The sequence below is a fragment of the Meleagris gallopavo genome, chromosome 2, assembly GCF_905368555.1.
Source record: "Meleagris gallopavo chromosome 2, MGAL_WU_HG_1.1, whole genome shotgun sequence".
Classification (NCBI taxonomy): Eukaryota; Metazoa; Chordata; class Aves; order Galliformes; family Phasianidae; genus Meleagris; species Meleagris gallopavo.
Genome location: NC_139405.1, coordinates 3,991,632 through 4,003,913, shown reverse-complemented (window position 1 = coordinate 4,003,913; position 12,282 = coordinate 3,991,632). Strand labels below are relative to the sequence as shown.

Sequence of the window (12,282 nt, the reverse complement as noted above, 5' to 3'; positions counted from 1 at the left end):
CCCCTGCCATGGGCTGGCTGCCCCCCACCAGCTCAGGCTGCCCAGGGCCCATCCAGCCTGGCCTTGGGCACCTCCAGGGATGGGGCACCCACAGCTCTCTGGGCAGCAGTGCCAGGGCCTCATTGCCCTCTGAGTGAAGACTTTATTCCCAATATCTAACCTAAATTTCCCCTCTTAGTTTCGAGATGTGCCCACCTGTCATATCACTATCAGACCATGTAAAAAGTTAGCTCCGCTCCTCTTTGTAAACTCCCTTCAAGTACTGGAAGGCTGCAATGAGATCTCCCTGGAGCCTTCTCCAGTCTGAACAAGCCCAGCTCCCACAGCCTTTCTTCATAGGAGAGGTGCTCAAGCCCTCTGAGCATCTCTGTGGTCCTCCTCTGGACCCACTCCAACACCTCCACATCCTTCCTGTACTGAGGGCCCCAGTATAGTACTGTCAAATACACAAACAGACACCAAGGAGGCAAGAGGTCAGGGCTGATCAGGTTTGACTACATGACTGAAAAATAAGGATGAAAAGGACAAGAGTATAAAGAATTACTCACCAGCTCTGTACATGCTGACTGAGCATAGGTGTTAGCAAGAAGGCGTCTGAAGCATCGCAGCATCAGCTACACCCAACAGATTTTTCAAAGGAAAAAGAACAGTCTCCTAATTGCCACCCCCAACACAGATTTATTTCCAAGTACCATAATGCTGGGCTCTAAGATCCCTGGGGTTCTGTGAATCAGGCCTACGGAGCACAGAACAAGCATTGCATTTTAAAGGTAACTGCTCAAGACTACCACACTATCAAGTCAATTTCAACAGCCTGGCAGAGTGAAAAATTACAAGAAAAGGACAAAAAATTACAAAATACAGTCTTTAAGCTGGATTATGCCCATTTCAGCCCCCTTAGTGTCTCTACAATGTATGTTTCAAGTAAAAGTAAGCATAAAAACCTCAAACCTCAATTTGGAGCAGTTTTCATAATAAAACACTACTAGCTAGACCATTCAATAAGCTAACAGAAAATAAATTTAGCAGATAGAAAATGTCGTGCCAGGATTTCAAGTAAGCCTGAAAACACACATGCAGTTAAACAACAACAAAAAAAATCTTTCTTTTAGCAAGCAAAAATGTGTTTACTGTCACAGAACTACAATAGCTAAGTGATGCAAAATAAAAAGCACAATGCACTTCAAAATAAGGCATTTTATCTTCCATTCCCCACTCTCCGATAGGTAAGATGAAACTGCCTTTTTAAAACTCTCTCTTTTGCCTAGCTGTATGTGTTCATAGATCTAAATTTTGGGAGCATATAGGAAAAAAAAATGGTCATTTTAGAGAGTGTCTTCCTTCAAATTGGAAAGGACTTCTGGAGAGGATCTAGTCAAACTTTCTGCTAAAGCATGTTCCCTACAGCAGGTTGAGCAGGAAGGTGTCCAGGTGGGTCTTGAATATCTCAAAGAATCACAGAACCAAAGAATCACAGAATGACTGAGGATGGAAGGGACCTCTGAGCGTCATCTGGTCCAACTCCTTGCTCAGTTTCAGAATTTGCAGAGATCACAATTAAGCTACAAAATATAGCAATCACCTGACTCTTTCAATAGGGAATTTTCTTACAACGATACCATTACTTGGCAATATATCACTTACCTTACAAAATCAGTCTGGAAATTTTGCACTACTATCAGCACATCAACCATATATTAGAACCTCGTTAAACTCTGGTATATATCTTCAACTTTTTAATTTATCATTCTATAGAGTAACAAAATCTCCAGATAGAAGAAACAGTGCATATTTAATTGTATATGTGATCAGTACATCATTTAGTTTTTAATTACAGATGACTCCAGAGAAGGAGAAGTCTTCACCACCTCTCTGGGCAGCCTCTTCCAGTGCTCCTTCACCCCCAAAGTAAAGAAGTTCTTCCTGGAACTGCTTGTGTTCCAGTTCCAGTTTCTGCCCACTGCCCCACTAGTGGCTGCATACCACTAACAAGAGCTTGGCCCCATACATTTCACTCTCACACTTCAGATATTTATAAAGTTATGAGATCCCCTCTTAGCCTTATCTTCTCCAGGCTGAACAGCCCCAGGTCTCTCAGCCTGTCCTCACACAGGAGAAGCTCCAGACCCCTCACATCTTTGTGTCTCTCTGCTGGACTTCCTCCAGAAGTTCCCTGTCTTTCTTGAACTGGGGAGCCCAGAACTGGGCACAGCGCTCCAGATGTGGCCTCACCAGGGCAGATCAGAGGGGAAGGATCACCTCCCTTTCCCTGCTAGCTGCATTCTTTGTAACATACCCCAGGATACTACTGGCCTTCTTGGCCATCAGGGCACATTACTGGCTCATGACCAACCTGTCATCCACCAGGACCCCTATATCCTTCTCTGTAGAGCTCCTTTCCAGCAGGTCAGCCCCTAGCCTGTACTGGTGCATGCAGTTATTCCTCCCCACGTGTAGGACCTTACCCTTGCCCTTGCTGAACCTGATTAGGCTTCTCTCAGCCCAGCTCTCCAGCCTTCCAGGTGTTGCTGAATGGCAGCACGGCCTTTGGCGTGTCAGCCACTCTGCCTAGATTTGTATTATCAGCAAACTTGCTGAGGATGCATCTCTATCCCTTCATCCAGGTCACTGATGAAGATGTTGAGTTAATTGAGACTGGACCCAGCCCTGACCCCTGGGGAACACCACTATCTACAGGCCTCCAACTAGACTCTGTGCTGCTGATGCAGGGAAGATGCAGCAGATGGAGGCCAAATGCACAGAAAAGAATGTCCCACGGAGATGCTAAGAAGGATTAAGCTATGTTAATTCATAAATGGCTATACACCACATTTTGTATTTTGCTCCACAATACCACAATTTCAGCTAACTTGTCTCAGTTTCCTTGAGCAACACTTTGAAAGCCATCCCAGGAACAGTCAAAGACAAAGAAGTTTACCATCTCGAGAAAAGGCAAAAAGTTTGCTGACTTTTTGCACTTCCTGACTACTGCACGTAACTCAGATCTCTGTTTTCACTTCAGCACCAGACTCCAGGCTTCAGTACTAACATAAGCCAGTGAAAGAAGGTCCTTACTGCCCTCAAAGAATGTTGATTCACGCCTTCACTCAGCTTCGTTGAACAACTATTAGTGTCAAAATTATGCACTGATTTGAATCACTCTTTCTCTAGCTACATTTTGAAAGACAAAAACTTTTGTTGGAAACAGCTCAGGTCTTCTCATTGTAAAACAGAAGCTAAGAAAAAAACAAAAAAGCTTTTCTATCTATGTGGAAAAATTCTGGAGGTGTGAGTGCATGAAGGGAAAGGAAAGTAAAGGAGGGCTTTCACCCAGGAACTGGCTTTGGAACTATGAGGCTGTCCTGCACCTCCAGGTATGGGAGTCCCTCCTCAAAAGCAACAGGACAAGCAGGCAGATCCAGCTCCCCAGCAGAGCTCCTATGTACATGGAAGGTGCTGCCCAGGATGAGCAACATTGTTTGGAACCCAACAAATCAAACCAGCCAGCTGCATTTAAACAGGATGTTTTGATTCTATTGAATCAGCAACTTCTGATGGCAAAAGTGCAATTTCTTATATCTTTCATTATCAGCTCCAACAACACAGCTCTTTGGGACAGCTAAAGATGACAACAGATGACAGCTAATGAGCACTAACAAAATTAAAAAAAAAAACCTTTAATCTCTCCTCTCTACCCTTTAACCAAATAAAAATAAGTAATGAGTAAAATAAATCCATAAAATAAGAATTCTAGGTAGAGATGCAGTTAGGTTCAGAACAGGATTTTTGTCAGAAATGTTTTACTTCATTTTCTTACAAGTTCTAACCCAAAATAGACAGCAGAAGGTAAAATGCTTAATTTTATATAATTTCCTTATGATTCGACAGCTCACAGTGCAGAGAGGATCTCTGTTTTCTTTCTGAAGCTTTAGATGTAAACCTGAGGTACTGTGTACATTAACTCTGCTTGGATGAAGGTAAAATTGCCTTTTCCTAAGCAAACTTCAGCAGCCCACTTCGACCATCAGGCTCCATTTCAACTTCCTGAACGGATGTATCACTTCTTTGCATCAGGAAAGACAGGCAGAAGGTGAAGTTGTATGGGCTTATAACCAGTGGCCCATTTTGTGCAGGGTATAGAAACCAGGCATCTCAATCACATGGAAAATGAAATTATTTGAAATTGGTCTCAAAGTACCACTAGGAACACTTTGCTTATTCATGTCTTACTGAACACAACCAACGTTCCGAACACAAACATTTCTAAGCTAATAACAGCATCTCTTCCATCAACTCTTCTTTTACTTCTTTCATTTGCTGAAAAAGTAGAACTGAAATATTCTGCAGGTGGCCTGAAATCCCACTGGAGTCAACACATACACTCCATACGGACTGCAAAAGAGCCCCATCCCCATTCAAAGCAGTACAAGTCAAACACTTCTGACTGCTGTCCAGCATAGCTTTCATGATTTACATTTATATCCTAATGCTACAAATAAAAAAATAAAAAAATAATAATAATTAAAAAATCTGTGAAACAACAGATGCAACACAAACTTGTTCATTCTGCCTTCTTACCTACAGTAATGCTAATTTGTTTGCCATCATAGGATGTATTCTGTAGTAATTCCACGACAAGTCAGAGAAAAAACAGTAATTCACATCAGTATTTCTACTCTCTCTCCTGAATAGTACACAGTTCGCTCAGTAAGAATTGGTGCTTTATCTTCCAAGAAAGAGATGGTAAAGCACAATAAATAAAACCCCATCAATTTCATACAATCCATTTTATTTAGTGATAAAAGTGGTAGAAATAGGTGAGGATGGTGAGAAAGCAGATATTTAAATACTGAGAGAAGTTGGGGAGAAGGGGGGGGGGAGATTACTATGTATGATGATGTGAAGCTGTAAGACTGGACCTGCACTACACAGGGGGTATGCAAACATGTGAGAGTGGAATAAGAAGAATGTTTTGTACCAATTGTTGCTGTTTAAAAAAAGAATGTCATCATCCACTTGTCCAGAAATGTTAGTAAGTTTTATAGTAGAGAAAAAATTATAGGCAGAGAAATGCAGCAAGAACTGTATCCATTAGAATTTCTCCTGGGGTACATAACCTACATAAGCTCTGAAGAATGAAGAAACACCTTTCCGATCCCTCCCTTGAACTTTGAGGAAATGATACCCAAGCTCCTATGTGAAAAGGAAAAAATAAAGGACTGAACAGCTTATGGAGCTTTCCCTTTTTTGTTAGTGATACATTTCAATGACTTCTGTTCGGGTAAAAACAAAAAAGATGCAATCAACTGGGTGTGAACTGAAAAGATACCCCCTTGTTCTTTTTTTCTAATATCCGTGGAATTTTTTCTGTATATAGAATCACAGAATTATAGAATTGTTTGAGTTGGAATGGACCCTTAAAGGCCATCCAGTCCAACTGCTGTGCACTGAATAGGAACATCTACAGCTCCATCAGTGCTCAGAGCCCCGTCCAGCCTGACCTTAAATATCTCCAAGGATGGGGTATCCACCACCTCTCTAGGCAACCTGTGCCTCACCACCCATAGTGTGAAAAACCCTTCTTTCTCATACCTACTCTAAATCTCCCCTATTTATTTTGAAACCATTTCCCCTTGTCTTATCACAACAGATCTTGCTAAAGAGTCTGTCCCCTTCCTTCTTACAGCCTCCCTGAAAGGCTGTATCAGGTCTCCAAGTAGCTCAGAAATGTAATTTGAAAGAGCACATCAGCTCATCTCCCACAGCTAAATAATCTCTCCACTCAGTCAGTTAGCATTCTAGCTGTAGTTGGACTCCTGAGAACCTGGGACACATAAAGCAGAAAAGCACATTTGATACACGCTTGTGCTCACCTTCTCCAAAAGCACCTGTGTATGTCAACCAACTTCAACCAAACGTAATGGAGCAATAGAGCTTCAAGGACATTAAGCTCCTATGAGTTTCATAAAAACAGGAGACACAGAGATAAGAAATACCCTGCTAAGGTTCTTCCCTGAGGAAAAAGCTGTATCATGCGTTTCACATCAGAAAATCAGCCCAGAAGTTCAGCTGTGAAACTTCAAACTAAAATTTGTCTAGGTCAATAACTTGCTGGAACCACTAATACTAAATATAAAGCTATCAACTAATGCATCAAGTAACACTTGCTCTAACACACATATTCACAATGCATATTCGACCACAACAATGGCATGTGGTGTTCATGCAATAAACACTTAAGACTCTTTGCATGTCACAGCTTTTTGCACAAGCCCCACGACTTGGCTATCAGCAGATGTTACACTTACACACTAGCTAAAAGCATGGCTTCTCCTTAACCCTACCCACAGAGAGTTTAAAATATCCATATGGTCCACATTCACAAAGAAAACAGCAAAGATGTTTACAGACCTAAAAATAACTAAAACCTTTCAGCAATATGGGTGAAATCAATGCAGATATCTGGAAGTAAGAAAGTCAACTGTGAGACTGTAGGGCTGGAAGCAACTATCATTCCTACCTGGTTCAGTGCAATTTCTGACATACAGCTTCCCCCCGTCCCCTGGGACTTCTGTCGTGTTGTCCTCATTTGCTTGCAGTAGCTGTCTCCCGCTCCACTTGCCATCATTTTCCACAGAATAGCTCAAAGCATCATAACCTAAAACAAAAGAACAGTAGATACATGAGATTGTACCAGAAAAGCAACTTGTGATCCTGTTCCTGAATGCTTAAAGCATCTGCATGCCGTGGAAAGGAAGTGATTTTCCCATACTAAACAACGTTGGTGCAGCCTCACCTTGAGTACTGCGTTGAGTTTTGGGCACCACAGTACAAAAAGGATGCAGAGTTGGACTCCGATCCTTGTGGGACCCTTCCAACTCAGGATATTCTGTGATTCTATGATTTTAAACTCACTGCTCTTTGTATTAAAAACAGCAGTGTTTCTTAAATGACATTGGAAAGGTACATCCTGTTCGCTCCACGTTCCAGTGAGTCCCAAAAACCGGAGGAGTCTGGTTCATTCCTCCACAACTTCACTTATTGAAAAGGTTCTTAATAGCAGTGGGTCTAAGATCTCACAAGAAGTACGGAGCGATAACGGATTTAAAATCGGAGCATCCTCCATTGCTGCCTGGAGAAACAAACAAAAAAGCACTAAAAACTCCTGCACCTCAGTCTGTTAGATCCGTATCGGCCAAACTGCCGAGTTTTGCACATTCTGAAAAGACATTTAAGCCACTTCTGCTTACAATTGCCATCAAGCTTGCTGCTGAATGAGGCCTAAGAGATGCAGTGTTTGACATAGAAGTCAAGCAGGCTTTTTTGTGAATCAATAATATGCTCCGTAGGTGTTGGGAAAGCTCTGTCCTCTCAGTTCCTCGTGACTTCAGATGGAGTTCAGCAAACCACATAGTACAGAAAACAGAAGCAAGGGGACTGTGCAAGAGAGGACAGGGTACTAGGCGTAACAGCAATCACTGTTTTCAAATTACATTTTGTAATAAATGTTGGAACAGCTATTTTCACCCAACTGGTCAACAGGGATCCATTTCAGTATCTCATCTCTAATGCAATCATAGTAAGTGAAGTTGGAAAAGACCACTAAGATCACCAAGTCCTGGGATCAGCCCACCCCACCGTGCCCACTGCCCACGTCCCTCAGTGCCACATCCCCACGGCTCTGGGACACCTCCAGGTGACCCCACCACTCCCTGGGCAGCTGTGCCACTGCCTCACCGCTCTTTGGGAGAAGGAATTGTTCCTAACAGCCAACCTGAACCTCCCCTGGTGTAACTTGAAGTCATCACTTCTTGTCCTGTCAGTGCCTGATGATCCCAGAGAGAAGGCTCCTGAACATGTTTCCCACAGACCAGACACAGCTTTTCAATGCATTATGAAGCATTTATTCAGAAACATGAAGTAAGCAGCTTCTCACAGAGCAGAAAGCAACTGATAAAAATCTTTATAAGGATACAACCACATCCACTCTCAAAGTGGTTATTAAGCCCAAATGCACCGCTACTCCCATCCAACATGGCTCTCTGAACTATACAGATTACAGGGAATGGGGCCAGAGCATTCCTCCAAGATAGAGCATTCCTCCTTCAGCAGTCTTCCCTACTTCAAATCATCAAGAAACACCTACGGACATCAGAAACTTTATATTCAATGGATAAAGAGATAAGCCTTAGCCCAGCTGGTGCTACCCATTTTAGACCGGAGATCTGAGCTTACCCTCTATCTTGCCTCACCACATGTAGTCCTTCAAACACGAGGTGTGCATTCATTTACTGACTTCACGTTTTCCAAACTTCAGCCATTTTGCTTTTACTTGCCAGTTTCTTTGCTAAGCTGACTGCAAAACCACTGCATGTTGTTGTTGGTCCTTCACAGCCATCTAACATGTTTTTTTTCAGCACTCCATGCAACTGCTGTTGAGAACACTAAGAAACAAACCCCAAAGTCTCTTCTTAGGCCAACAGGCACTGAAACAAGAATCTCCACTAAGAAGGCAAGGAAGTAGCAAAGAGTAAAAAAGTGGGGAGCCTGGAGCGAAATGGTCTCAGACTGCAGCAAAAGACTAAAGAAGCTGGCACCAGCACTTTGCCACAAAGAATAGAACAGTGGATCTTGAGAAGCAAGTGCAGGTAATCGCAACTGGGCAAGCAACCGACTGAAAAGTTGACTCACTGGGTACCAAAAAGTAATTCTATGCAGTAAACCTACAGTCTCCCATAGCACAGCATATCAAACCACATGCATTCTGGAGCAGCTTCGTGACCCAAACTGATCAATTGGTTCCAGCCAAACACCGAACCCTGTGTTTTGCTGCCAGGCTTACAAGGCACAGAATGATTTTGGATATCAGTACGCAACGTAACATACAATTAGCTCATCTCATTACTTCTTATCTATTCCTTGCTTTACTCCCCTACTCCCTCCCCTCTTTGGCTTTGCATTGGTGCTGCAAAGTGAAACTGTTTTAGCAATGTCAACAAAAACAGCTGGCTGTTTTCCATGGCATTCTTGGCATAATGCAACTCGGTCTTAGACGTCATGTCTGCCTGCTTAGCCCAAAGCACATGCTCTATGCATCCAATAGTTTTAAATTCAAGTGAGAAAAAAAAAAAAAAAGAAAAAAAAGAGGGGGGAAAAATGACAGTTGCACAGGCAGCCTTAAGAAACTTGTTTCCTAAGCAAAAATAAATGAATAAAATAAAAAACTCTGCACCTTGATAAACTAAACACCACCGTTTTAAGCTTTAGGCACTTTGTACTGTTCTCCACTTCCTTTACAAACTTTAGAGAATACTGTTTGCTTAATCTGTGAGCATGGGTGAGAGCTGCAAGTTAACAAACCTTACTGATAGAAGTGGCCTGAGTTTCTCAAAATGAGCACACACAATAATGCAACATCAGGCATCTTCCTTAATGATAAACATACACGGGTAATCAAGCTAAGCAGTTTCAGTTCCACATACTTGCTCTTTTTCCAAGCAGAGAAGCTCTTCTCCAGGCAGTCAGAGTGCTGCTGCATGTTGCTGAGGGGAGATAAGGCAGGAGGGAGAACCCACAAGTGCTCCAGCAACCCAGAAGTTCCTGCAGAAACCTCTTCCGCTTCCTCCCAGCCCTAAACAGCTTTCTGGCAGCTGTCTCACAGCAGTACTTGCACCCTACCGATCTCAAAACCCTGCTTTAGTCACCTCTCCTCTATATCCCATTTGGTTCAATAGGGCAAGAGGAAATAAAAGGCATGGGTTAAATGAGATGCTTTCTTCAAAGTATATCATAATCTTTTATTTCTCTGTCCTAAGGCAGAATTTATGTTGACATCAAGTTTTGGTGGGGTCTGAGCCTCAGCTCTACCAAACACAAGCCTGATCTATTGATTTCAATATATGCTAAATCCCAGTCAGCAAAATACAAAGAAAAATCTGATATTCTGCGGAAGGACTGTCAAAACAGCACAGTGTAAGCAAAATTCTTCTTTTCAAAGACAAACAGCAAAAGTTAGGAAACAGAAAGCCAATAGTCTTGTCTCTTTAAATAAGACAGCAAGTGCTTTTGTGTTTGTTTGCTGCGAACCCCTGTAGCTGCCAAGCCAGGGTGGCAGCCCTGTGACAACACGCACTCCAGCGACATCACTGATCTGCCCCACTTATAACAATGAAACAGAGTGGAAAGAAGAACTGGTCAAGCTGCCCAAAAGTTCTGAAAATGCTCTGCATGTGACCCAAAACTCCTTGTGGCAGCTCATGAGTTTCTTATGCTATTCCAGATGGCTCTGGTTGCAGTTTACAACTTTCTGCACTGCAGGAACACAGCTAAGCACATCCTAAGCTGCACTTTTCAGCAGGAAGAGTACTATTTCATAATGTTACACAGCACTCTGGTGTTCCTCAGTCACACACTGATCTCACAGTATCTGTTTTCAGCATCAAGCTGCAGGAACCTCAGCAAGTCAGAAATGCAGTTGGACCTCAGTGGTGATGATTAAAAGACCCCAACCCTGTCACTGAGAAGAGGGCATTTCATGAACCTGGCCACGGTATGGCGGGCTTTTCATCTGAGTCTTTAAAAATATATGCTACCTTATAAACAGAGGGAAAAGAAAATACAGGGAGGTGACTGTCCCTCCGCACTGGCGCTGGTGAGGCCGCACCTCGAGTGCTGCGCTCAGTGCTGGGCCCTCACTGCAAGAAAGACAGGGGAGACCTCGTAGCTCTCTGCAACAACCTGAAAGGAGGCCGTGTGAGGCGGGGTCGGCCTCTGCTCCCAGGGAACGGCCGTAGGACGAGAGGGGATGGCCTCACGTTGTGCCAGGGGAGGTTCGGGTTGGCTGTTAGGAACGATTCCTTCTTCAGAAGTGATTCTGCACTGCCACAGCTGCCCAGGGAGTGGTGGGGTCACCTGGAGGTGTCCCAGAGCCGTGGGGATGTGGCACTGAGGGATACGGTAGGGCACGGTGGGGATGGCTTGATGGCTGGATTAGATGATCTCAGACACCTTTTCCAACCTTAATAATTTTTAGAGACAAAATGAAGTTGGGAGGAAGTAAGGGGGATGAATCAGGGTCTTGAGGTTTAACAAAGTCATGGAAGGCCCTCATTGACTTCATGTGTGCAAAGCCGTAACACAAGTGCATCACAGCACTGCTCATTCAAAGCAGGTCACGTCCGAGGACAAGACAACCCTGAATGAACAGAGGAGAATTAGAAACACTCAGGCACAATGTTCAGATGGAATAACAATTTGAACCACGATGTATAAACTGACCTACAACAGCAGAGGGTTTGGCCAACGATACCAAAGCGCAGTGAAGACGAAGCTGCTGTAAGCAACAAGCTCGCACAACTGAGGGCTGGCAAAGCAAAGGCTGGCCCAGCAGACAGACAAAAGGATAGATCTGTCACCGAGGCCTTTCCGAAGCATAATGCCTTGCTGCCAATGGCTTTGCATTGTTGGCAGTTATCCTCGTCTCTTGCTGACAATAAACTACTTTCTATGCAAACTGCTAGATCCTGCTGGCTGAAGCCAAAAACAGCACAGCTTTTCTGGAATAGGTTTGCCCTCCCTCCTCTCGTCTGTCCCTTTTATCTATTGTTTTGATGGTGGCGGTTTCGGTTTTCAGAGGGTTGTTTTTTTGTTTTTTATTTTGAACCAGCTGAATTATCTCCCTCTTCCTGAAACTTCCCTACAGTGAATACAACAAGAAAATATTCCTGGGGAAGAGAAGATCTGGAGCATCCAATCCCAAGCTCCCACACTACAAACCAGGTGCAAGCAGCGTTAGTGGGGGATCAGGTGAGCACCCATCCAGCCCACAGCCCCAGGTTTCTCCTATAGCACCCAGACAGATTTTCATAGGGTAATCTGAGCTCAGGATTGCATAAGCATTTCAGAAACGGATTATCTTTCTTTGCACTCTGATTTGGGAGACGTTTTCCTTTCAGAATCATGAGCAGCTAAGACCATAAATAAAGCATCCTCAGGGAAAACGCAAAAACAAAACTACACCTGGCTTTGAAGAGCAGCCAGTTTCTTCCAACTGATTTCAGAGCTTTATTTCCATGTTTATGTGTCTGAGTAGAAGAAAGGGGAACAGGAAGGTAGGGGAAGCATGTTGGCCACACCACCATCATTTTTAATACTTGTATATGACAACTATAGCATAGAGGCCACGCTCTTTTTGGGGATTCTAGCTAATCAGTTCAGTAAAAACCCTCCTTCTAATATTAAGGCCAACGTCAGAAACCACAGCGTTCATCTCCTAAGTAGCAG

General features: G+C 43.4%; 1 protein-coding gene across 1 annotated transcript in view; it reads right to left on the bottom strand.

Annotated features, from left to right (window-relative positions):
* Window positions 1-12,282, bottom strand: part of SLC24A3 (solute carrier family 24 member 3) — a 141,895-nt gene that overhangs the window by 110,676 nt on the left and 18,937 nt on the right. Inside the window, exon 3 of the mRNA XM_085218718.1 lies at window positions 6,521-6,658. Within this exon, the coding sequence (XP_085074844.1) occupies window positions 6,521-6,658 (138 nt within the window). The remainder of the gene's footprint in view (window positions 1-6,520; window positions 6,659-12,282) is intronic.